The sequence below is a fragment of the Mobula hypostoma genome, chromosome X2 (assembly GCF_963921235.1).
Source record: "Mobula hypostoma chromosome X2, sMobHyp1.1, whole genome shotgun sequence".
In the NCBI taxonomy this organism is placed as follows: Eukaryota; Metazoa; Chordata; class Chondrichthyes; order Myliobatiformes; family Myliobatidae; genus Mobula; species Mobula hypostoma.
The window spans coordinates 26,351,675-26,377,717 of record NC_086129.1 but is presented as its reverse complement, the minus strand read 5'-3'; the positions used below and the strand labels follow the sequence as shown (position 1 = coordinate 26,377,717).

Here is a 26,043-nt window from a genome sequence, read left to right as displayed (position 1 = left end):
GTCCAAGTGCTGGTGAGTCAGTGTCCTGGCAAAAACTACACCATGAAGACAAAAGAACACTCCAAGCAACTCCGCAAAAAGGTTTTTGAAAAGCACAAGTCAGGACATAGATAAATAAATTTCCAAGTTACTGAATATATTGGAGTCCAGTCAATCATCAAATGGAAAGCATATGGCACAGCTGTGAATCTCCCGAGAGCAGGCCATCCTCAAAAATTGTGTGACTGTGCAAGAAGAGGACGAGTGAGGGAGACGGCACATACAACTGTCAGCCGGAAGCCTCTCCAGTCGCAGCTTTATGGGAGAGTGGCAAAGAGAAAGTCGCTGTTGGAAAAAAAAACTCACCATGAAATCTCAGCTAGAGTTTGCCAGAAGACATGTGGGAGTCTCTGAAGTCAGCTGGAAGAAGATTCTATGTCTGATGAAACCAAAATTGAGCTTTATGACCATCAGAATAAATGTTATGTTTGGCGTAAGCCAAATACCACACATCATCAAAAACACACCATCCCTACTGTGAAGCATGGTGAAGGCTGCATCACGCTGTGGTGATGCTTCACTGCAGCAGGCCCTGGAAGGCTCGTGAAGGTAAATGGCAAAATGACTGCAGCAAGATACAGGGAAATCCTGGAGGAAAACTTAATGCAGTCTGCAAGAGAGTTGCAACTTGGGAGAAGATTTGTTTTCCAGCAAGGCAATGACCCCAAGCACAAAGCTAAAGCTACACAGGAATGGCTTAAAAACAACTAAGTTAATGTCCTGGAGTGGCCAAGTCACAGTCCACACCTCAATCCAATTGAGAATTTGTGGCTGGACTTGAAAAGGGCTGTTCACTCACAATCCTCACACAATCTTACACAGCTTGAGCAGTTTTGTAAAGAAGAATGGGGAAAATTGCAGTGTCCAGATGTACAAAGCTGATCGAGACCTATCCACACACACTCAAGGCTATAATTGTTGCCAAAGACGCATCTACAAAATACTAAATTAAAGGAATGAGTACTTATGCAATCAGTTATTTTGTGTTTTATATTTGTAATTAATTTAGTCACTTTGTTGAGATCTGTTTTCACTTTGATACAAAAGAGTATTTTTCTGTTGATCAGTGTCAAAAAAACAAATTAAATACTTTTTGTAGGCACTGTATATCATACTCAGCAACAATCACTGAAGAGTGAATACTGACTGGTTTACAGATTCCAGATCAGTAATCAGTGATGCCCTAGTATCAGGAATGGAACCAGATACTTAAAAATCTCAATTGCACACCTGCAGAATGATGAAATTGATTCTATATTATGGCTCAGGCAAAATGATTTGAAATCCACTGTTGTAACATGCAAGGATTACTTTTAAACTTTTGAGAGATGACTTACTGCATGTTTTCTGTGGATTCACGCCGTGCTGGTGGTTTCTTCTTTACTAAATTCATTTCTTCTAGGAAAAGAAATTAATTGATTAAGAAGAGTTGGCTAATTTGATGATTTATTGTTTGAGAACAGTAATATTTGCACAACAGTCCTAAGAACACTCATTTAACAGGTACCATCACCTTATTCAGGATGTGTTCGGTACATGCCCTAGAGTTATATCATATGTTACAAAACCATTCTTATCTAGCCAAAGTGCAAGGAAGTGCCCACATGGAAGAACAACATGACTGGACTTCAACACGTTTAATCATAGACCAAATGCAACTAAGAGAACAGAAGCATGTTAATTTGTACATGTTGTGATCAAATGAAGGGTTTTACTATCAGATAGGAGTAAATGAAATTCATTTATTTAGTTAGCCCTCTGAGAAACTTAAACAGATCATGATGTCTCTTTTCCCATCTGCTCTTACCCATGAAGCTGGCCTTCATCTGAAAGGACAGTTCTTGCTCTTCTGTTAAAATCCAGAAGGCTAGAACATCAAAATAGGCTATACAGAGACATTTAAAAAAAAAACATGCCCTCACAGGCAAATTAAAAATTAAATCAGGGGGCATTCACTTTTGTAAAATTTCAGTCACATTTAGAGCCATGATAAAGACTGAGGGATTAGTGACCTTTATTCCCTATTGCCAGATTAAATAAATATAAGAGTACAAAGATAGAAAATAGAAAATAATTTGCACATTTCACAAACCATATGATTGGTCAAGATTCAATGTTTTAAAAAGTTCTTATAGGTGACCAACTTTAAACCCATAATCCGGAAAATATCAGGAGTTTAGTTTCTGCTTCACAAGAGCCTAAAAAGTTGCATACATACCTTCCAAGTGTTCTCTCCACATGGAAATCACACATTTCCACAGACAGTAGTAATAGTCCATGCTCTATTCCCCCAACCTCCTCTCTCATCATAAACACTAACATACTGTATTTCTGGAACTTCAACAGGGCAACACAAATTTCCACAGCTTTCCTCCTCTTATTAGGAAAATATCTTTGTTAAACTCGTACAGTTGTTCCACTGAAATGAATGAGTGAAAAGGTCACCTCTTTGAAAAGTCAGAAGTTTATTTAATTAGGTTAGTTTAAATGATTTTAAGTGTGTGCCCCTTGTGATTAAATATATAAACTTCTAAACAAATATTACACAATTACTTTTAAACAGGTTTCAAACATCATAAAGGTTTGGAATTTACAAACATTCAACAGTAGTTACAGCTTTATTAGTTGATGAACCAGGGCCAGGGCCTCTCTAACAAAGACATTCCACGAGTGCAGATAGCTCTTAAACTGCAATACACCATGCCGATGTGCTGGGAGGAAAACTAGCAGAAGACTGCCCCATCCAATGTTGGAAAAAACAGACAGGCCCAAGCCACTTGGTCATCAATTTCAGAAAAAGCAGGACCTGCCATATTGCTGACCCAAAGATTTGTTTATTGCAAATTCAATTCCAGTGGATGACATGCTTCAAATCTATTTTAATTTGCAAGCAATCTGTCATTATCATTTGGATCTAGCATTCAAATTTGTAGGACACAGTACTCTTTGGCAGAAGTGATTAAATTAACATCCTTCCTTATTCCAAAGTTCCTGCAACATGTGAGGCAAATAAAGTTAATATTTTAACTTATTATGACAGACAACTTATTTTCTGTTCCACTACAGGCAGCAAATAAATGGCATCCTTTCTATATTTTTCCCAGCTCGTTCATGAAGAAAATAAACTGAAATCTCCAAGCCCTCCACACTCAGCTTAATGATGCATACACTGAACTCGTGCTCTTTTAAAGGTAGCATGGTAGTGTAGTGACTGGCACAACACTTTACAGCACCAGCTACCCTAGTTCAATTCCCACCATCGGCTGTAAGGAGCTTGTACGTTCTCCCTGTGACTGCGTGGGTTTCCTCTGGGTGCACCGGTTTCCACCCATAGTCTGGTTGGTAGGTTAATTGGTCTTTGTAAATTGTCCCCGATTAGGCTGGGATTAAACCAGGGATTGCTAGGCAGCGGGGTTCAAAGGGCTGGAAGGGCCTATACCACGCCGTGATGGAATGTAAGTGACTTTAATGATGGTTCTCTCAGCCCTCAAAACAATGCCACTGGATTTTTCAAATTGGAAATCAGGTTGGGTTTTAGTTTAATATCCCCTGTAAAGTACTTCAATAACTTAAGCTCAACCAGCTAGAGAACAAGCTTGGACAGAGTAGCACACAGGAGGTGTGGAGAGTACGAAGAACATCACTGGCTTCAAACAGCCTAGCTATAGAGCTTTGGAATGCAGCCCTGAATAGGCTAATAAGTTAAACCAATTCTTCAATAGGTTTGACAATTGCCCTCCTGTTTGTACTCCCCTCAGCACACCAGCCCAGATGCAGAGGCACCCAATGCTCCCTTAGCACCAACGCTTCCCCTCCTCCCCGCTCCAGTTCAACCCATCGGTGAATAACACAGACTACCACCGTCTACATCCCCTCCTTGATCTGCAACTAGCATCCACACCTCCACATACCAACTGCTATTGTCCTGATCTTCAACTACCCAGTCATTATGGACTCAACTTCACTACTGAGCAGGTGAGAAGGGCTCTGGGGAAACTTGACAGGGCAAAGCACTGGGACCAGATGGTGTGAACCCCAAGGTCCTGAAGAAGTGTGCTGAGCAGCCATGTAGACTTCTCCAGCGCATTTTCAGTCTGAGTCTCAGCCTGGAAAGGGTCCCGACTGTGTGGAAAACATGTGTGGTCCCAGTACAAAGCAGCGCCAACCAAAGTCTTGAATGACTACCATCCAGTGGCCCTGACCTCACATATCATGAAGGCCCTAGAGGCGCTAGCCCTGGTTCACCTCCGATCCTGGTCAGATCAGCCCTCCATCCCTTGCAATTTGCCTACCAGGAGCACAGTGGAGTTTACGATGCTGTCATCCACCTGCTGAACAGAGCCTACTCCCATTTGGATAAGCAGGGCAGCACTGAGAGGATTATGTTTTTTGATTTCTCAAGTAACTTCAATACCCTACAGCAGCCCTCCTTGCTGGGGAAAAAGCTCCGTTCAATGTAGGTTGGCACTTCCATTGTGCCCTGGATAATGGTCTACCTGACTGGCACACCACTGCTTGTGCTGCTCCAGAGCTGTGTGTCAGACATGGCTATAGCACCACTGCCGTCCCAGAAGGGACTTTATTGGCTCCCTTCCTGTTTACCCTATATAGCTTGGACTTTAGATACAACACTGAGTCATGTCGTCTGCAGAAATTCTCCGATGACTCAGCAATAGTTGGATGTATAAAGGAAGGGCGGGAGGATGAATACAGGGCCCAGGTGGAGGACTTTGTCAAATGGTGCAAGCTGAATCATCTGCAGCTCAACATCAGTAGGACAAAGGAGATGGTGATAACTTTAGGACAACCAAGTCTGCACTACTCCCTGTTACTATTGATGGTGAGGACGTGGATGTGGTGAGGACCTACAAGTACCTGGGGGTGCAGCTGGATGGCAGACTTGAGTGGAGCACCAACAATGGCTGTGTAGAAGAAGGGTCAGAGTCACCACTACTTCCTGAGGAGACTGAGGTCCTTTAGAAGATGCAGGCCTCTCCTTCATATGTTCTACCAGTCTATTTAGTCACCTGTACAATCTTCTATGTGGTGATGTGCTGGGGCAATGGCATCACAGGTGATGCCAAAAGGCTCAATAAATTGATTAAAAAAGCTGGCTCTGTAATAGGAGTCAAACTGGACATTTTAGACTCCTTTTCGCCTGTTATTAATCTGTTTACCACACCCTGCTATCACAGACACCCTGTGCAATACTACCATCACTTCTTATCTGGACAGTGTGAATGTGCACCCATTACTGTATAATATCATGGTAATTCTTGCACTACCTTCTTATCAGTGAGAACTTGGAAATCTTGTGCATTTTATTTTTAAGGCAACTCATTTTTTATTTTTTCTTACTTTTTTCCCCCCCGAATATTTGTATATCTTTTGCATTTGTAATGCTACTGTGACACTGTCATTTCCTTTGGGATCAATAAAGTATCTATCTTCTAAGGTGTCCGAGTTATCGAAGTGGAAACCATGTGACTCAATGGCAAAAGTATTACCAATAGCACAAGAGAAAAATGTCGTCTTCTGTTATTGCTGACAAATCCGCTCTCCAACTCTACAAATGAAGTTGCCTCCGCAGCATTTGAAGCGGATACTTCTACATCTCACATTTGCTTTGAAGACACTTCCCCGCCCATACCCGATCTCAATGACTGGGACTTTTAAAATAATTTCCTGCCTCTAACTCCCTCAAGCTTCACTTATAGCCATGTTAACCTATGGACACATCTCGATTTGCTATCTCACACTTTCCAAAAGGTACTCAGTTTAGATTTCTAGATATTAGCATGCCAGTTTGATCTTTAATTATAAAATTTAGAAGTGTTGAGGTCCATTGGGCTCCTAATTTTGTTTTTAAGCAACAAGGATTGGCTGATTTGAAAGAAAATAAGTAGGAAATTGCTATCTCCCCTGGTCATACCATTCTTAAAGGGAAGTAATGCATAGATTAGACTATTTAATATGCATCAGCATAAAATGCAGTCTTGATAACTGCACACTATGATGCAGTAATCTATACAATCTAAATTGCTTAATGATGTTGATTCAACTGTTTAAGTACATATCTCTTCCATTTTATTTGAGCTATTTAATTGTCAGATAATTTAAGTTTTGCAATAAAACAATTTAGAGTAAACAAATATGAAGACTCATCTCATAAGAAACAAAATTAACCAAGGAATCAACAAAAAAACTGAATGCTAGCCTTCACTGCAAGGGAAATGAAGCAGAAATATTTTGCGACAAAACTATGACCACACCATAGCTTGAGTATCATGCAACACACATAAAATGGAGGAACTCAGCAGGTCAGGCAGCAGGCAGGAAAATGAATGAACAAGTCGATGTTTCGGGCAGAGACCCTTCTTCAGGACTGGAAAGGAAGGGGGAAAGACATCAGAATAAAAAGGTGGGGGGGTGGGAAGGAGGACAGCTAGAAGGTGAGGGACCTTTGCTGCTACTTACGCAGGGGAGTGGGAGAGGGGGCTTTGGGGTTCAAAAGTTTTGTCATTCATTCTTTTGGGGTTCTTCTGTTTTTCATGAGTGTCTGCGAAGACAAGTCTTTCAGGTTGTATACTGTATATATTCTCTGATAATAAGCAGAACCATTTGAGAAGGATAATACTCCGGTAGATAGCTCTTCACCTGCATCTCCTATTTCCTGTACTTCTGCTCTCACTCCACCTCTCCAAACAGAATAAATGCAGAATTCCCTTGGTCCTCACCTTCATCCTTCACAGATTCTGCTTCCAATGCATTTCCATTAGCTTATATATAATCCCATTGCTGTCACATCTTGCAGGGACTGACCATTTCCACGGGGTCAGACTCTCTCCACCACTCTTATGATTCACTCTACACCTGCTCCTCCCCATCCCCTGGTACTTACACTGGCAACCACAAGAGCAACACCTGTTCCCACACTTCACCGCTCACCATAACCCTAGGTCTAACTGAAGCAGAGATTGAAATGCACTCTCTCCAACTTTATCTATTCCATTTTGTATATTTACATCGTCAAGATCAAGACTCGGCAACTGCCTTGCGAGCAATTCTCTGATGTCCTTTCTGAGCACCCAGTTGCATGCCTTTCAACTCCCCTTCTCATTCCCACACTGATCTGTCTGCCCTTGGCCATCTCCACTATCAAGGTGAGCACAAGTGCAAACTAGGAGGTATTACCCCTCAATAGGCTATGACTTAATGGAATGAATATTGAATTTTTCTATTTCAGGTATACCCCAGCACATGTTGCTTTCTCTCTCTTTCTGATCCACCCAGGTTTTCTCAACTACCACCCAGCATCCATCCCTCACTCCATTAAGTTTCCTTCCCTCTCCTACCAGGTACCATCTACCTATCACCCACATTTAACCTGCTGGGTTTGCCTATAATGCCCTCACCACCATCTGCCCAATGCACTTCCCTTACCTAGTTCAACTTATCACCATTACTCATCAGATTCCACAATCCACAGCCCTATACTGTCTCCACCTCAATCCTCCCCTTTCCCTACCTGGTTCCACCTCCCATCTCCCAGCTCTGGCCTCTCCTTTATATATTGGCCAACTGCTCTCCACACAGTCCTGATGCAGAACCTTGACCTGAAATGTTAACTATCCCTCTGCCTCCACAGATGCTGATTGACCTGCTTTAGTTCCTCCAGCAGTTTTTTTTCCCCTTGATAGAATTTCCTGCTTACGTCCTCCTCTCCAATCAGCATCATTGAATCAGTAACACCTTGTTACAGAAATTGAGGGTTTTGTGATTATACAGATTAAGATAAAAAGCATAGCAGCTTCGTTAGGCTATTTATAAAATGAAGACAACAATCCAACTGACAAAAACAGCCCATGTTTGGGAGATCTCCACCTGGGTAGCAGTAACAGGACTTGGCTAACCCACATAAACCCAAGATAAAATTAGTGAACGACCTTGCTTTCCCTCACAAAAATGCATCCAACTAATTCTGATTTAGCTGTAATCCTCTGAATTGGATAAGCCTGTAGAAATGAAGTTCAAATGAAATGGCCCCTCTTGTCAATGCAGTTACAGTCAGTGTTTTGGTAACCACAATTCAATTTGTGGACATGCTTCCGGGAGTTTTAAAAAAACAAAACACAAATTATTTCTTAACACAGCAAGCTTGACAACTAAAAACAGATTTCAGAAACCCTGCAATAAGTCTGTTTGCTCAGATCTTTGTTCCAGATTTTCACATATATGCCTGCCATGTAAATATGTATCGCCAATTCCAAACTGACTGCATAGTTTTGACTGTCAAGTCAAACTTTTTAAGCAGCTGCTCAAGTCACGAACAAATCTATGCAGTTACACCATGAGAATCCTTCAGTTCAGAATTCCAAAGGTACAGATTCACAGTTAAATACAGAACACACAGCACAGAAGGAGCATACTGGCTCTCTGCAAAAACAACAAACTAGTTGCAGACTCCTACTCTCTCCCCAAAAGCCTCACAAATTACTTTATTTCATGCATTATTGAACACAATTAAACCTGCCTCCACTTAACCCAGACCATAATCACTTGCTGTGTACAAAAATTTTGCATGGTACTACTTTACTTTTTTTTTGATTCAGCTTCATTTTATGCCTTGAGCTTCCTAAACACACTAGCAATGGGAACAATTTTTCCTCCAGTGCATTGCTCATCTTATGGTTTCAAATACCCCTGTTAGATCCCCTCACAACTGTGTTCACAGGAGAACAGCCCCAGTGTCAGTAGTCAGTACACAGACATAACCAGAGCTCTTTAATCTCTAGAATCATTAGTAAATGCGTGCTCCACCTTTCAAAGCCTTTAACTTTTAAACATGATGCCCATACTAGTCACAATACTCTAGTTGTGGCAAAACAAGTGTTTTCCACTTACCTTTTTTAGCAAGCTTCAACTATGAAACTCAAAAGATTCTTTTTGCCTGTGAGAAATGCTGCATAGGCTGGTTGATTAATGCAATAATGGATTTCAAAATTGGACATACCAACAACTTCTGCTAGTTTTTGAGGAGTTTCTAAGGGGGTGGGGAATAATTATTAACTAGATGACAGAGTGATTGTTGAATTAGCAAAGATATAAATCTTGCATACACAAACAACACCCTATGTTCCTAAGGAGACAATCGATCAATGTTAATAGTACACCGTTTAATCAACTTTTTCTCTGGGGGGAAAATATCAGACCTCTCCATGCCAAGAGTAACAAAATCTGCATTACTCTACAATATATTTTTCCTTGAAAAGAACAGCGGGCCATGTCCGCTGAATCATTTTCTTGCAGATGAAAACTTTATCTAGGTTTCATTTGTCAGGCTTGGCAACTGTTACTATGATGCCATCTGACAAGCAAATTATTGAATCCAGGATGTGACTGTGTATAAAAGAAGATCAACAGAATAAGTTGACAAGGGTCAGAGTACATGGAACAAACATAGTTATACCTCTACATTATACTTCACCTGTATTTTATCTACTTATAGCACTGTTTATATCATACAGCAAATTCAAAATGGAACCAATTGCTTTCTGAGCTAGTTATCTGCTTTTGAACTTAATATATTCACACCGCTAGCCAGATTTAAACTGTGATTGAAGACAGTAATATACCATTCTGCTTCCAGACATTGTGTTAAAGTGAGGGACAAACATCTGCAAACCAATAATTCAGAAATAACACTGGCTGGATAAACTGCTGTTCTCCAGCCTTCGTACGACTTCAAATGCAATATTCACTCTCTCAATGATAGCTATTAAGGAGTGATCATAAGGAGTCTACTTCTCATGCTCTTGACATATGCAGGAGAAAAAAAAGTTGCATGGTCCAAGATTGTACCATTTCTCCACTATCTCCCCAAATAAGTAAAACAATATTAGGACTATTTTAAAAGTAGACATGTTACAAACAGATGGATCTTAGCTAATCCCTCTCACACAGCTAAATTCATTAGTTCCTCCAGAGTTTCCTATTACAGGTTTACGAAACCTCACTGTTACGAAAGACCTACATTAGTACCCTATTTTTGCTTTCAGAAGGTGTTTTCACTGTTACGAAAAAAAATTCAGCGCGATAAAAGGCAGCGCGTCCCGAGCAGCCGCTCTCCCCCGGATTGGGAACTGCTTTGCTTAAACACGAGCCTGTGAGCAGCCATTTGCAAGATGAGTTCTATGGTATCGGAAAAGCCTGAAAGAGCTCATAAGGGTGTTACACTTATGGTAAAACTAGACATAATTAAGCCTTTTGATCATGGTGAACGAAGTGAGGACAACGTGAGTTTGGCTTGTGGAAGTTGACGAAGATGATGTTGAAGAGGTTTTGGCATCCCATCACCAAGAACTGATAGATGAAGAGCTGATGCAATTGGAAGAAAAAAGGATAACAATCGAAACGGAATGAGTAATGATAAAGTACGAATTTAATTTTGAAAGGGTACGTCGGTTTAGGGGATATTTGCAGGATGGTTTGAGTCCTTATTACAGAACTGTGTGATAGAAAAATACGCGAGGCTCAGCAGTCAAGCAAGCCTTCCACATCAGCCACAGCAGACAACGAACCTCGACCTTCGACATCAAGGCGGGCAGTCATAGGAGAAGACGAGCTGCCTGCTCTAATGGAAACAGGCAACGAGATGACACCCCAGTGTCCCACCACCCCAACCCCCAGGCCACCGACAGATACCAATTCGCGGAGAATGCAAAGGTAGCCAGGAGGTACACAGCACATCTGTAAGAAAAAAGCCGAAATAAACATGCTGATTAATTAGGTGCCACCGACACGTAATTGTCAGCCCAGATCAGAGATGACGCAATCGGAAATCGGCACTGATCTGGGCCGACAATTACGGGCGGCACCTAATTAATTAGCATGTTTGTTTCGGCTTTTTTCTTAAAGATGTGCTGTGAACCTCCCGGCCACCGCTGGACCCCTGCATTCTTCGCGGCAATGTATCGCTCAGCGGCCTGGAGGGTGGGGGGGGCCACTGCACCACCCAAACTCCGACGACTCAGTCTAACACATCATCATCAGTGTGCTTGGCGCTGTCTTCCCGATTCCCGTAAGTGATACTACACTGTACATACATTATTTCTACTTTATATAGGCTGTGTATTTTTACATGTTACTTGGTATGATTTGGCAGCTTCATAGTTTAAAGGTTACTGGAGAGCACTTGCGCGTGTTTTTGCCAACAGCGCTTGCGTGAGATTTTCTGCCGACTGCGCTTGCGTGAGATTTTCGCTACGGAGAACAGTTCAGTAATGATTGTGGAAAAGTATTTTGACTTTATATAGGCTGTGTATTTATCATATCATTCCTGCTTTTACTATATGTTACTGTTATTTTAGGTTTTATATATTATTTGGCAGGTTATTTTTGGGTCTGCGAATGCTCACAAAATTTTCCCATATAAATAAATGGTAATTGCTTCTTCGCATTATGACATTTCGGCTTACGAACCATTTCATAGGAACGCTCTACCTTCGGATGGTGGGGGAAACCTGTACTTGGCTTGTTTAGAGAAAATTATAAGGAAATACTTGTGAAAGTATGACGTACTCAATATAATCCTAACATAAAGGCATACCAGTATTCATCAGCCCTCCAGTTTTACATTTTCATACTGTCTCTCAGAAGTATTCATTAAACTATTAGTATCTGCCACCAACCAAGTAGAAGGCTTATCAAGTCAACAAATAGGATACTTCTAACCCACTAATGCTTCTAAACAAGAGTAAAACTAAATGGTAACAGTGACTGCTGAGATGCAGTCTCTTACAGATTAACATAACATACTTATGCATGGCATATGGGACTGATACAAGTACATATGCTTCCATGGGGTGCCATGTTAGCACAGTGGCTGGCGCAACACTCTTTACAGCTCAGGCTGTTCCAGAGTTCACAGTTCAACGACACTGTCTATAAGAAGTTTGTACCTTCTCCCCATGACTGTGTGGGTTTCCTCCCACAGTCCAAATACGTAACATTTGTAGGTTAATTGGTTTTTTCAAGTGCCCGATGCTCAGGCTAGTGTTAAACAGGTGGACTGCTGGGCAGTGCAGCTCATTGGGCTCAAAGGGCCTGCTCTGTATCTCTAAGTAAACAAATCAATATGCAAATTGTTTAAGGATCTTTCCACATTCCAGTTATGCTATAATCCTTTACTTTGACTGGTGAGGAAATCCTCTTGGGAATCTGCTGAACAACTCAATACTTCAGAGTCAGCTCTCCATACAGATTAACTTTGCCCCAAAGAGCAAAACTGAATCTCTCCCAAATGAAGAGTACATGCACGAGTTATGGGCATCATCTAGTTCATTGTAGTGTTATAAATCAATGATCCACTTGTTCCCTATCTACATCTTTGGACTTGCATGAATATTATTTTATCCTGTGCTTGCAAAAAAAGCAGAAACCTACAATTAGTTGACATACCCCGCTGAAATAATAGTTTTCCCATTCTTGCCATCTCAGCAAATCAGGCAAGGGTAGACAGCAAAAGTAACAACTTTTGCAACTATCATCCTGAGATAAAAGGGGGATAGGATTGACACACATTGCAAAAGTAACAACTTCCATCACAAAATATAGATGATCTTTGAGAATATCAAGAACTAACCCACAGACATTAAATACCGAGGAAAACGCCATACATTTTAAACTGTAAAGCAATCATTGAGATCTGGTATGGTGTAGTACAGATAGCACTGTGCTAGTGGTATTCAGTAGCAAAATCTAATGCAAGGTGATGTTGTATTTTTTTTTAAATGTGTTTTACACTTGCTATGTTTTTAGCAATCTGCCACAACCACAGGGACAGACCTTCACCATCATTTTCTCACACACACCTCTGGACACAAACAAAATGGAAAAGTACAAATTCTGTAGTTGTACTGAACACTAGAGAGTTTCCAGAATTCAAGTGAGCAATGACAAATTTCTCATTTTCTAATCTCCAAGTACTGCAACAGTTTATCAGTAACCACATTCTGGCCTCTTGATTCTCATTAAATTTGTTTTCCAATGGACAAAGGAATCCTGCCTTCATCCAAGGACCAAGGCTCTGGAATAACTTCAGAGTTTTCCTCTCTCAGCCTCCTCTTAAAGTGGGCTTTTAGGATTCTCATTAATGAAAATATATTCCTCTCTTAAAATCTTGTGACTTGATGGCACACCTCTCCAATGTTTTTGCGACATGTATAACATAAAAAGCACTACTATATAGAGCATACTGGGGCATTTTAAACATACAATGGTGCTAGAAAGTTTGTGAATCCTTTAGAATTTTCCCTATTCCTGCATAAATATGATCTAAAGTGTGATCAGATCTTCATGCAAGTCCTAAAATTAGATAAGGAGAACCCAATTTAATAAATAACACAAAAAACATTATACTTGCTCATTTATTTATTGAGAAGAATGATCCAATATTACATGTATTTATTGGAAAAAGCATGTGAAACTCTCAGATTATCAGTTCATTTAAAGAGGAAATTAGAGTCAGGTGTTTCAATCCATGGGATGACAATCAGGTGCGAGAGTGGGAGGCCCTACCCTATTTAAAGGGCATAGACCTGGGTCTTCACTATCAAAGTCTGATCTTCACCACACAGGTTTTTGGAATTGTGCCATGCCTCGATCAAAGGAGATGTCTGAGGATCTCAGACAAAAAAAAAGTTTTTGATACTCATCAGGCTGGGAAAGGATACAAAACCTTTTCTGAAGAGTTTGGGCTCCAATCATAGTCAGGCAGATGGTATACAAATAGAGAAAATTCAACACTGTTGTTACTCTCCCCAGGAGTGGTCGACCAACAAAAATCACTCCAAGAGCAAGTCATGTAATCATGTAATATTCTGGGAGGTCACAAAGAACCCCAGGATAACATCTAAGGTAGGGGTCCCCAACCTCTTTTGCACTGCGGACCGGTTTAATATTGACAATATCCTTGGGGACCGGCCGACCTGGGAAGCGCGGGGGGGGGGGGGGCGCGCAGGGTGTAGGGTTGCCAACTGACAAGAGTATCGGTCAAATAAGTTCTTTTTACGCAGAGAAAGACTACAATGACCATGAAGCCATGCATGGGCACCAGTGCGCATGCGGGACATTGCGCATGTATATACGTGTCGATTTTTTCTCCCAAATCGTTTCTGGCGATTCTGTTCGGGGGGGGGGTGATCACGACCAGAATATAGGTGATAAGTGGCTAATACACTCAATTTCGTTTCTAAAAGGGTTTATCTAACGAATTTAATATTAAACACACAGCGCATATTTTCCTTGCATGAATATAGTGACAAGTCAATTATCGGGGAGGACAGGGGAGCTTGAAGTAAGTGTTGAACAAACTTCCAGTAGAAGTGGTAGAGGCAGGTTCAATATTATCACTTGAAGAAAAATTGGATAGCTATATGGACAGGAACAGAATGGAGGGTTATGGACTGAGTGCAGGTCAGTGGGACTGGGTGAGAGTAGCGCTCGACACGGACTAGAAGGACCAAGATGGCCTGTTTCCGTGCTGTAATTGTTATATGGTTATATAACTCAATAGCATCATAACATTTTAAGTAATGTTTGGATATTAAACACACAGCACATACTTTCCTTGTATGAACATATCAAATCATTGCAACACACCAATATCGCTGAATCAGTGGGAGCCCTGGGTTTGTTTTCCTGCAACAAGACGGTCCCATCGAGGGGTGATGGGAGACAGCGATACTTGAAGGGGGTTCCTTAAGTCCAGTCTATTCCGCAATTTAGTTTTCGTTGCATTCATTGCAGAAAACTGCACTTCGCAGAGATATGTTAGAAATGGAAGCAACGTTTTCAGTGCTTTCGTGGCTATCTCAGGATATTCAGCCTTGACTTTGATCCGGAATGCCGGCAGAGATGTTATGTCAAACATACTTTTCAGCCCACTGTCATTTGCAAGCTCGAGGAGTTGCTCACCTTCCCGCGCTGACACAGATGACGCGCGCGTAATGACCTCGTATGGGTAATGGCTCAACAGTGCGTGACAGGGAATGAGGAAAGGTTGCAGCTGACTCATATCACCAAATCATATCATTTCCTCTGCGGCCCAGTGGTTGGGGACCGCTGATCTAAGGAGCTACAGGCCTCTCTTGCATTTGCTAATGTCAGTGTTCATGAACCTACCATCAGGCACAACAATGATGTGCATGGTAGGACTGCAAGCAGAAAGTCACTACTCTCCAAGAAGAACATTGCTGCCTGTCTAAAGTTTGCAAAAGTTAAGCTAGAAGGCTATTGGAAGAATGTTCTTTGGATGAGTCCAAAATAAAACTTTTTGGCTTAAATGAGAAGCACTGTTTGGTGAAAAGCAAACATTGCATTCCAGTACAAGAACCTCATCCCATCTGTGAAACATGGTGGTTGCAGTGTTATGGTTTGCGTCTGCTTTGCTACCTTCAGACCAGGACGGCTTGCCATCATTGATGAAACTAAATTCTGAATTGCATCAGCAAATTCTACAGAAAAATGTCAGGGTATCTGACCGTGTGCTGAACTCAAGAGAAAGTGGGTCATGCAGCAAGACAATGACCCTAAACACATAAGTCAGTCTATCAAAGAATGGTTAAAGCGGAAGAAATTTCATGTTTCAGAATGGCTAAGTCAAAGTCCTGACTTTAACCCTAGAGAAATGTCGTGGAAAGACCTGAGACAAGTAGTTCATACAAGGAAGCCCACCAACATCCCAGAGTTGAAGCAGTTTTGTGAGGAGGAATGGCCTAAAATTCCTCCAAGCCAATGTGCAACACTGATCAACAGTTACCTAAAATGTTTGGTTTCAGTTATTGCTGTACAAGGGGGTCACACCAATTACTGAAAGCAAAGGTTCACATAATTTTTTCCAACAAATACGTGTAATATGGATCATTATTCTCAATAAATAAATGAACAAGTATAATTGTCTTATTTATTTAATTGGGTTCTCTATCTAGTTTAAGACTTGTGTGAAGATCTGATCACATTTTAGGTCATATTTATGCAGAAATAGAGAAAATTCAAAAGGGCTCACAGACTTTCTACCACCACTGTAGAAGTTACTGGACTATTGATCAGAAGATAAATTCAATTATCTCCAAGGCAACTTTTCAATTAAAAATGCTGTACCAGTACCACATATGATAACCAGGAAACAGACTGGAGGATCATAAACAAGAGGTTTGATTAACTTAATGACTTTAAGGATAGAAAAACGGCCATCTTTACCTACACTAAAGGATTGTTAATTGAATCTGGATCCATCAGTGTTTGGTTCTTAAAATGGCCTAACAAGTCAAGGGGGAATTTACAGATGGACGACAAATGTGACTCACAGCAGCATCCACATTCCATGAGTGATTCAACATAAACAACAGCTAAATCTTAAACACAAGAAAATCTGCTGATGCTGTAAATCCAAAGTAACACACACAAAATGCTGGTGGAACTCATCAGGTCAGGCAGCATCTATGGGGGGGCGGGGGGGAGAAAGAATAAAGCAGTTGAGGTTTCAGGCCAAAACCCTCGACCCGAAACATCAACTGTTTACTCTTTTCCATTGATACTGCCTGGCCTGCTGAGTTCCACCAGCATATTGTGTGTGCCGCAGCAGTAAAATCTTGCTCATTTGCAGAATTTTGCTCTAGTGTATTAAATCTAAAATTCAGGAACTGATATTAAAACATTTATGATTTTCAGATTTTCACATCATTTTTTTTAAAATCACTACTGTGGAAATATTACTTTTTGAGATGATGAACTCAGCCCACTGCACACGCAGTTACTAAATGAAGAATATGACTGGTCCATATATTCCAATTAAAAAAAGTGAAATGAAAACTAGAAAATATTACTTCTGTGGACTGACAAAACCTCGCCAATATTGTGACCTTGTAAATGAGAAACTAGCTTGGTCTGATTCTGATTTTCTTTATGATTAAAGGTTGCTCAGCTTTCATACAAATGGATCCACATACTGGAAACAATAAAAAGTTTCAATTTTTGAATTAAATTGCTTGACTTAGAAAATTACCCAAGTAATGGAAGCAAAAATTGTACAAGTCGTTCTGCTATAATGTATATATCCTTAACACAAATTGCTTATAACTTGATTGATCGGATAGGGAACACTATTTGCTACGTTGGTTATGGTGTGACTATAAAACAGGCAACTGCAGCCTATTTTGTTATAACACTGGTTTTTAAAGGGAGGTTTCTTATGGATGTAACTATTGTGTTAATTGCTGATTTGGATGTCAATTTCCACAGCCTTCCCTTCAGCAGCAGAAGGAAAGCAATTTTGTAACTTTAAGAATGATGGCAATATAGTGGATTCCAGTTAAGTGGGCCATTGGTTAATCAGGGCAGCCACTTATTTGGGACAACTCTTAAAGAACAAAAACTAATTGAGAAAATAACTGGGATTCCCTTGTTACCAAATTGGGACAGGACACTGTTGTCAAACAGTTTCTAACTGGCGTCAGACACGTACATTGATTCCCTCCTTCGATAACTATTAGAAACTTATCAACAAAGATGTCTTAATGCATTTAATAGAACTATCACTGCTTAAAACTGACGGAAAAAACACTGGTCGTGGAGGGAAGCCTCCACGGAGGAAGCGTGGCTGCAGATCAGGGATATAAGTGAATTTAAGGAAACGGTTTCAAACTCCCAAACTCTTGCTGACAAAAGTGCAGTCTCTGGTGAATAAAATTGATGATCTCAGAGCCAGCGTGCTGAATCAGAGGGTCATTAGGACCACGTGTGTCCCTTGTTTCACGGAATACTGGTTAACCCCTTCCATACCGGATGCAGCGATTCAGATCAACATGTTTACTAAACACCGTCAGGATAGATCTATAGAGTCTCTCAAAATCAGAGGTGGAGGAGTATGCCTCATGATCAACTCTTTTTGGTGCACAAATATATCAGTACTGTCCCAATTCTGCTCACCAGACCTGAAATATCTAGCAGTTAAGTACCGTCCTTTTTACCTACCGCGGGAGTTCTCCGGGGTTATTTTGGTAGCAGCTTAAATTCCAGGCCAATGTCAATCAGGCTTTAGATGATCTGAGCAACGTGCACAAAACAGAGCATCCTAACACCTTCACCATTAAACCCTTGGACACTACCTCACTTTTTAAATTATATATTTTCTGTTTTTTGCACAATTTTTAATCTATTCAATATACATATACTGTAATTGATTTACTTAGTTATTTAAATTTTTTTTTCTATATTATGCAGTGCATTGAACTGCTGCTGCTAAGTTAACAAATTGCATGACACATGCTGGTGATAATAAACCTGATTCTGATTCTAATTCTAATACAGTTTCATAGTACTGTTGTCATATTAATGGTGTTCCAATTTGTTCTTATTCAATTTAAATACATAATTTGTTACTCAGTTAAACAGTAGTTTAGCTTTTTATACCAACTATTTTCAAGAAACTCCGGCTAATTGGGACAGCTGTTCAATTGGGCCAAAATGTACTGGTTCCAATGTGTCCCAATTAATCAGAATCAACTGTATCTGCACTGTTGCCCTGCTTTGATCATCCATGAAGTAGTGAAAAAGACTGAGATACATTTCATTGGGACTGATAACATGCAGGATCCCCAAAATCTTACTTCTTAGAGTGGAATTTAGTTCAAATCCTTCATAGAAGAAATGAAACTGGGACAGTGAATGTTTTCAACCATCCACCAAGATGTGGTCAAGTTCTGTTAACATTTTACCATAATGCATTTGTTACGGAAACCACAACTTTTCTAAAAAAAAACACTAAAACCACTTGTTTTCCAATGTGGCTGCTAGTGTTGGGCAAGTGGAAGACTGGAAAGTTAAGAATCCTCATTTTATAAAATAGTGAAAGTTCTACCTTTAATAATGTTTAAATCAACAATCTAACAAAGGAATAGACTATGCTTTAGTGCCAGCTGCCATTCAAGCATCCTATTGTCTGTTTATCTTTATTCCTAGTAGAAATGTGTGGTCTGAGCAAAGCTCAGGAAACTATCAGAGTACTGTAATTATCCTCAATGATCTAGGACTATTAATGGAATGGAGTGGGAATTAGGAGAAGATGATAGGAAAATAGGAAAGAAAGCTGTACTTGTCCTCTTTTGATTTTTGCACAAGATAAAATTTCACATTGGTGGCTCCCAGTGCTGGCTTTCATTGCCTTCAATAGGTTAGGAAGAGCAATCAAGTAGCATGCAGCAATCTTAAAGGTGCCAATTACTGAAGAGATAGCAGCTGCAACCAGTGAAATCTCTCACACACAAAATCTATTAAGCATAATGGTAGACTGCCAATTATGATATTAATTACTTTTTGAAATGGCGTTAGAGGCAAAGTCCTGTATAGCCAGAACTAGGTTGCAGAGTTGTGACTTGCAGCTGTCTCAAAGAAGAACTTATTGGAGTATCTAAATTAAGTTAGACCATAGAGACAATTGGTCATTCAATAACAGAAGACTATAATTTTGATTTTGGTAAGAAAAGAGATAGTAACCACAATATTAATGAAGATTTAAGTAAATCAACCTGAATATCTCATTGATGAATTTTAGAACACAACATTAATAAAGCTCAGCAATCAAAGGGTAGCTTCAGGTTGATCTTTGAAAACAATCAGGCTCAAAGTCCGACAAATGCATTGGGTCAGCTTAGCAATATATCAGAACCCACTGACTGCATCTCATTTTGTGTGCATTGTCAAGTTCTTAAACATTTTGCAAACATGTTAAGCTATCAATAAATGCTGAATGAGTCTGTACCAATTATATCCTGATAATTCCCATGAACAATTTGAAGCAAGAATAAAGAGATAATAGGACTTTCAAATCACAATTTTTTTTTGTATCTGAACCTTCACAAATGGGAACAAGATCACATTTTAGTTAAATCGCCAAATGCTTAGATAGCTGATTTCAGTAAAGAAAGCAAGCTCTAACACCGATACTTTATATAAAGATGACACTGATAGGGTCACTGACACTATAGGTGACCCAAGTGTTCAGAGCTATGGATAATTATTTACATCCACAGACAATGATTGGATATCACTGGGGGAAAAAAATGCATGACTGCAGTAAAAATACATGATTCTTTGCCATACAAGACCATTAAATCTACCACAAAGGCAGACCATTTCAAATGCCAGAGATCCCACTGATGCAAGATTTTCTAGTTATTCTAAAGTACAAAGCCAACAAGTTGCTCACCCACATCCTCATCTGCGTCCTGGTATACAGAGAGATCCTGTCTCTGGTAGGACTGTAGTTCCTGCTTCTGATTCATGAGCAGCTCCTGCTTGATAAGCAAGTCTTGTTTTTGGTTTCCCCAATCTTCCAACTCGGTTGGCTGCACCTCCCGGCTTTCTTCCAAATTAATAGTGCCTGGTTTTGCGTCCTGGTACAGTCCACTGCTGTCAATAAGAACAGGCTGATAGGCGTGTTGCTCCCACACAACAGGCACACGTCCGAAGACCTGCTCCAGCTGCTGAAATGTATAGTTACAGGTTCTCTTACCCCGACCTCGTTCCTTCACTCGACTATAGCACCTCTTTAGAGTCTGTATAGGAATGAAAATAAGTCAGACCTTAAAAGCAGTGTTAAAGTAACATGCAGAAACTAAATTGAAATCTCATCTCTCTCAGAACCCCAAAACTGAAGGATTTTTGAAAAAATATTTTGAGATAGAACACAGTAACAGGCCCTTCCAGCCAAATGAGTCCCCACCCCCACACCACTGACACCCAATTACACCCGTGTGACCAATTAACTACTAATAAACACTAGAGAAAATCTGCAGATGCTGGAAATCCAAAGCAACACACACAAAATGCTGGAGGAACTGCAGGTCAGGCAGCATCTATGGAAATTAATAAGCAGTCTATATTTCAGGCTGAGGCTCTTCAGCAGGACTGGAAAGGAAGGGGGAAGATGCCAGAATAAAAAGGTGGGGGGAGGAAAAGGCAGACAGCTAGAAGTGACAGGTGAAGCCAGGTGGGTAGGAAAGATAAAGGGCTGGAGAGGAAGTAATCTGATGGGAGAGAAGAGTGGACCATAGGAGTAAGGGAAGGGTGGTGGAAGAAGAGACGCAGAGGGAGATGATAGGCAGGTGAGAAGAGGTAAGAGGACAGAGTGGGGAATAGAAAAAGAGAGGAGGGGAAGGTAAAACTTATTTTTACTGGAAGGAGAAATTGATATTCATGCCATCAGGTTGGAGGTGACCCAGACGGAATACAAGGTGTTGCTCCGCCGCCCTGATGGTAGCCTCATCTTGGTACAAAAAGAGGCCATAGACCAACATGCTGGAACAGGAATTGGAATGAAAATATTTGGCCACACACACACACCTCCCTTTTGGAATGTGGGAGGAAGCCAACCCAGAGGACACGGTCAAACTCCTTACAACGAACAAATAGCAGCAAAATTGAACATGGGTTGCTGGCGCTCTAATAGTGTTACACTAGCCACCATGCTACTGTGCTGCCCTTATTTTTCTTCTTCCCACTGAGCCCAAATCCAAAAAAAGTTATACTTGATCACCTGATCACTAATTCTTGATCAAGCGTGCTTTCCTTCTTGTTCTTGGTTTATAACAATCGCAACCAACCCCTCTGATTCATTTTTTGAACAAAAATTGATTCAGTCAAATCACTTTTGATTATTTAATGCACAGCAAGGAAACAAAAAAATAATAATTTTCCTGTGAACATCACACCTACCACAGTGTTATACCGTGGTAATGGCAGACAATCACTTGCATAAGTGACTGAAGAGCTCCAAGCACGGAACAGAACTTAGTTTGTTTCCTGAAGTGCAGTACTGGGAGCTTATTTATTGAGAGCAATAAATAAGTACTTACTGGTTATTTGCCTTTCTCAAAAATTGACTCAGTACTGACAACACAACTATGAATTCAAAGTTATGAGTAACTCATCTCAACATACATGTATTTTTAAGTGCAAAAGCCCTTCAGACACTGTGCCTAGAAAGATCACATTAAAAAAAAGGGTACTCTTACTGGCATATTTCTGAGAAAGCTATTGTGGACTTGAAGCCAGTGGAGCTAAGTAGCCAGGTTCCAGACTTCCAACTAGCAAAAACAGATGTTTACTTCAAAATGCGTGACAGTTGGAGAGCTACTAAATAGAATTTGCCGTTATTATATAGAGCAGGATACCACAAATGGATCTGTTCAATGCAACAGCTAGTTCCTGTACAAGAATGCCTCAGAAAATGCTGGCCAAGACCCACCATGACTTCAAAGACAAAAGGCCAGGAAACATTTCAAGTGCAGAGCTCTGCACTTCCATATACAAAAACATACCTGTCTTTACTCTAATAACGCTTAGATGATTTGTCACTGTAGTGTAAACATTGCAATTAAAGTGTTTGTATGTAGGTTATTATGAAAAGCTTCCTCATCTCTGTTCAAAAGAAAACGAGTAGAGAGAAATTTCAAAGAGACATGCCAACATCCTCTGGTTATGCTACAAGTGCAAGTATTTTTAAATTGATACAATGTATTGACAAACAATACATTAAATAAAATCAAACAACAGGAATTCTGCAGATGCTGAAAATTCAAGCAACACACATCAAAGTTGCTGGTGAACGCAGCAGGCCAGGCAGCATCTATAGGAAGAGGCGCAGTCGACGTTTCAGGCCGAGACCCTTCGTCAGGACTAACTGACTTACTCACTCTTCCTTCAGTTAGTCCTGACGAAGGGTCTCGGCCTGAAACGTCGACTGCGCCTCTTCCTATAGATGCTGCCTGGCCTGCTGCGTTCACCAGCAACTTTGATGTGTGTTGATTAAATATAAAATTGTAGGTAATGTAACAATTAGTGACTTCAAAGTCTGTTATGCACATTTTAGATGAGATTCAACTTTATTGTCATTGTGCCGAGTACAGATACAAAGCCAATGAAATGCAATTAGCATCTAACCAGAAGCGCAAAAGAATAGTGTTATTTACAAAATAACTACGAGTAAGTGCTACAGCACACAAATACAAGTACTGAGACAGTAAAATATGGGTGCAATACTGCTTAGCGCTGTGATGTGAGGTTCAGCAGGGTCACAGCCTCAGGGAAGAAGCTCTTCCTGTGCCTGCTGGTGTGGGAGCAGAGGCTCCTGTAGCGCCTACTGGATGGGAGGAGAATAAAAAGTCCATGGTTAGGGTGAGATGCATCCTTGATAATGCTTTTTGCTCTGCCTAGGCAGCGTTTATGGTAGATGTTCTCAATGGTGGGCAATTGGGTGCCGATAATCCGCTGGGCAGTTTTCACCACACGCTGGAGTGCTTTGCGGTCCGATACGGGACAATTACCATACCACACTGAGATGCAGTTGGTGAGTATGCTCTCAATGGTACAGCGGTAAAAGTCCGTCAGTATCCTGGGACAGAGGTGAGCTTTCTTCATGCTCTGCAGGAAATAAAGGCACTGTTCCGCCTTTTTGATCAGGATGGAGGAATTCAGGGACCAGGTGAGATCATCAGAAATGTGGACACCAAGGAATTTGAAGCTTGATATACACTCCACTACAGCTCTGTTGATGTCTATGGGGACATGAGTGTGGCTCCTAGTATGCCTGAAGTCCACAATGATCTCCTTGGTCTTCAGGGTGTTAAGGGCCAGGTTGTTATCGGCACACCATGCAGCCAGGTGCTGTACCTCGTCCCTGTAGGCCATCTCGTCATCCCTTCTGATCAGGCCAACCACTGTGGTGTCGTCTGCGAACTTGATTATGGAGTTAGAACCACGTACAGGAACGCTGTCATAGGTGAAAAGGGAGTACAGAAGAGGGCTCAGCACACAGCCTTGAGGCAGACCGGTGTTCAGGGTGAGAGTGGAGCAGGAGAGGTTGTCTAACTTAACTGATTGGGGTCTGTTAGTCAGAAAGTCCAAGGTCCAATTGCAGAGGGTTGAGGTGATACCAAGCTGGCGAAGTTTGGCGATCAGCTTGGACGGGATCACAGTATTGAATGCCAAACTAAAGTCAATGAACAGCATTCTGACCTAAGAGTTGGGGCTGTCCAGGTGGGTCAGGGCAGAGTGAAGTGCCGTGGAAATGGCGTCCTCTGTAGACCTGTTGGTGCAATAGGAAAATTGATGGGGGTCCAGGGTAGTGGGTAGACAGGATTTCAGATGTGATAGAACCAGTCTCTCAAAGCACTTTGCAATGATGGGGGGCGGGGGTGGAAGAGTGCAACTGGGCGGAAGTCATTCAGGCCCATGGCAGTGGAATGCTTCGGCACTGGCATGATGGTGGCGATCTTGAAGCTTGTGGGGACAACTGCCTGGGCCAGGGACAGATTGAAAATGTCCGTGAAGACCCCGGTCAACTGCCCTGCACAGACTCTGAGCACACAGCCAGGTATTCCATCCGGACCAGCTGCTTTCCATATATTCACCCTGCTCAGGGTGGCACAAACATCGGAGGTGGAAAGTGAGAGAGACAGTTCACCAGGTCGGAGATCCACTTTGAGGGTGACCTCCTTGTTCTCTCGGTCATAGCAAGCATAGAAGTAATTGAGCTCATCAGGGAGGGAAACAGAACTGGAAGGGGGCACAGTACTAGGTAGTTTGTAATAATCTGTATACCATGCCACATGTGCCAGGGGTCCGAGGAGTTGAAATACTCCTTGATCCTCTGTTTGTATGTGTGTTTAGCCCGAGAGATTTCCCTCCTCAGGTTGGCCCTGGCTGAGCTGGAAGCCTCCTGGTCTCCGGACCTGAAGACTGAATCTCTGGCTTTGAGTAGGAGGTGAACCTCTCTGTTCATCCACGGTTTCTGACTGGGGAAAACTTTTATTTGTTTTTCTGATGTCACTCTATCTACACACTTGTTGATGTGCTCAAGGACAGAGTTGGTATATAAATCAATGTTAATCTGAGTCTGTGGTGGCATGGGCAGCAAACGCGCTCCAGTCTGTGTGTGGAATTGGTGCTGAAGAGCAGAGTCAGCACCCTCCAGCCAGATCTTAATAGTCTTCATTGTGGGTTTCACACATTTAGTGACCGGGCTATACTTGGGAAGCAGAAACAATGAAAGATGGTCAGACTGTCCCAGGTGGGGGAAGGTAGTGGCTTTGTAAGTGTCAGCCACATCTGTGTAGACGTGATCTAAGGTTTTATTTCCCTTTATGGTGCACAATACATTTTGGTAAAATCTTGAAAGCATGGTTGATTTTTTCAGTTTACATGTGGTTACACAGAACACTATACTTGTCCACTAACAAAGCAGACTTAAGTAATACATAAAATGTATAAAAAGTATGACATACATTACATCATATATAGCAAGGCCTAGGGAACTGATTCCTTCCAGTGTGCCCAAAAAAAAAGGCAATCTAAAAAAAGTAGCAAGAAAAAGTGACGGTAAATATTACCCAATGACACACTATTGATTCTTGCTCTTCACCCGCATTCTACCCGAGATCACCTTGGGACCACCAAGGTAGGATTCAACCTTGCACAAATTTATTACTTCACAGTTATCCACCCAAATTAATATTATCATACCCAATTGTTATTATCACTGTCTGTGCCAGTGGTGCAGTGGTATCTGCACCCAGACATTGGAACAAGAGGTTCTGGGTTCGAATCTGGCTGGTTCCTTGCACGAGTTCCACCTGCGCTGGGTTGAGTGTCAAGAAACAGCAAGGTTGCTGCCCAAGGCACCAAATAAAGCACGGGGAGGAACGTACTTATTATCACTACCTTGTTTTGATTACAGTTGATATGACAGAAGTGCCCCCTTTATTATACTTAAATCTCAAAATTCATGACTCTGTCCACAGTCTTATCCCCCTCCCCCCAAAAAAAATTTACAGTGTCCTTTCAAACGCATACCAATTTCCAGCTGGCCAAAAATTGAGCAACTTCAAATGCATTCTAGCTTTTATCTTCAAATTACCTAAGTCAGGACTTCAAAAGTAGATGTTC

The 26,043-nt window shown here is 41.2% G+C and overlaps 2 protein-coding genes across 3 annotated transcripts in view; both read right to left on the bottom strand.

Annotated features, from left to right (window-relative positions):
* LOC134340801 (endothelial cell-selective adhesion molecule-like) overlaps nt 1-20,326 on the bottom strand; it is a 186,842-nt gene extending 166,516 nt beyond the window's left edge. The window contains exon 1 of the mRNA XM_063038331.1: nt 20,310-20,326. The gene's annotated coding sequence lies outside the window, so the exon portion shown is untranslated. The remainder of the gene's footprint in view (nt 1-20,309) is intronic.
* The window catches only part of LOC134340800 (myb/SANT-like DNA-binding domain-containing protein 2), a 54,631-nt gene that overhangs the window by 12,062 nt on the left and 16,526 nt on the right, over nt 1-26,043 (bottom strand). The window contains exons 2-3 of one of the 2 annotated variants that reach the window (XM_063038325.1): nt 20,306-20,654; nt 1,377-1,437 (exon numbers count right to left, since the gene is read on the bottom strand). In XM_063038325.1, the coding sequence (XP_062894395.1) occupies nt 1,377-1,437; nt 20,306-20,654 (410 nt within the window). The remainder of the gene's footprint in view (nt 1-1,376; nt 1,438-20,305; nt 20,655-26,043) is intronic. The other variant, XM_063038326.1, reaches the window with a different exon arrangement.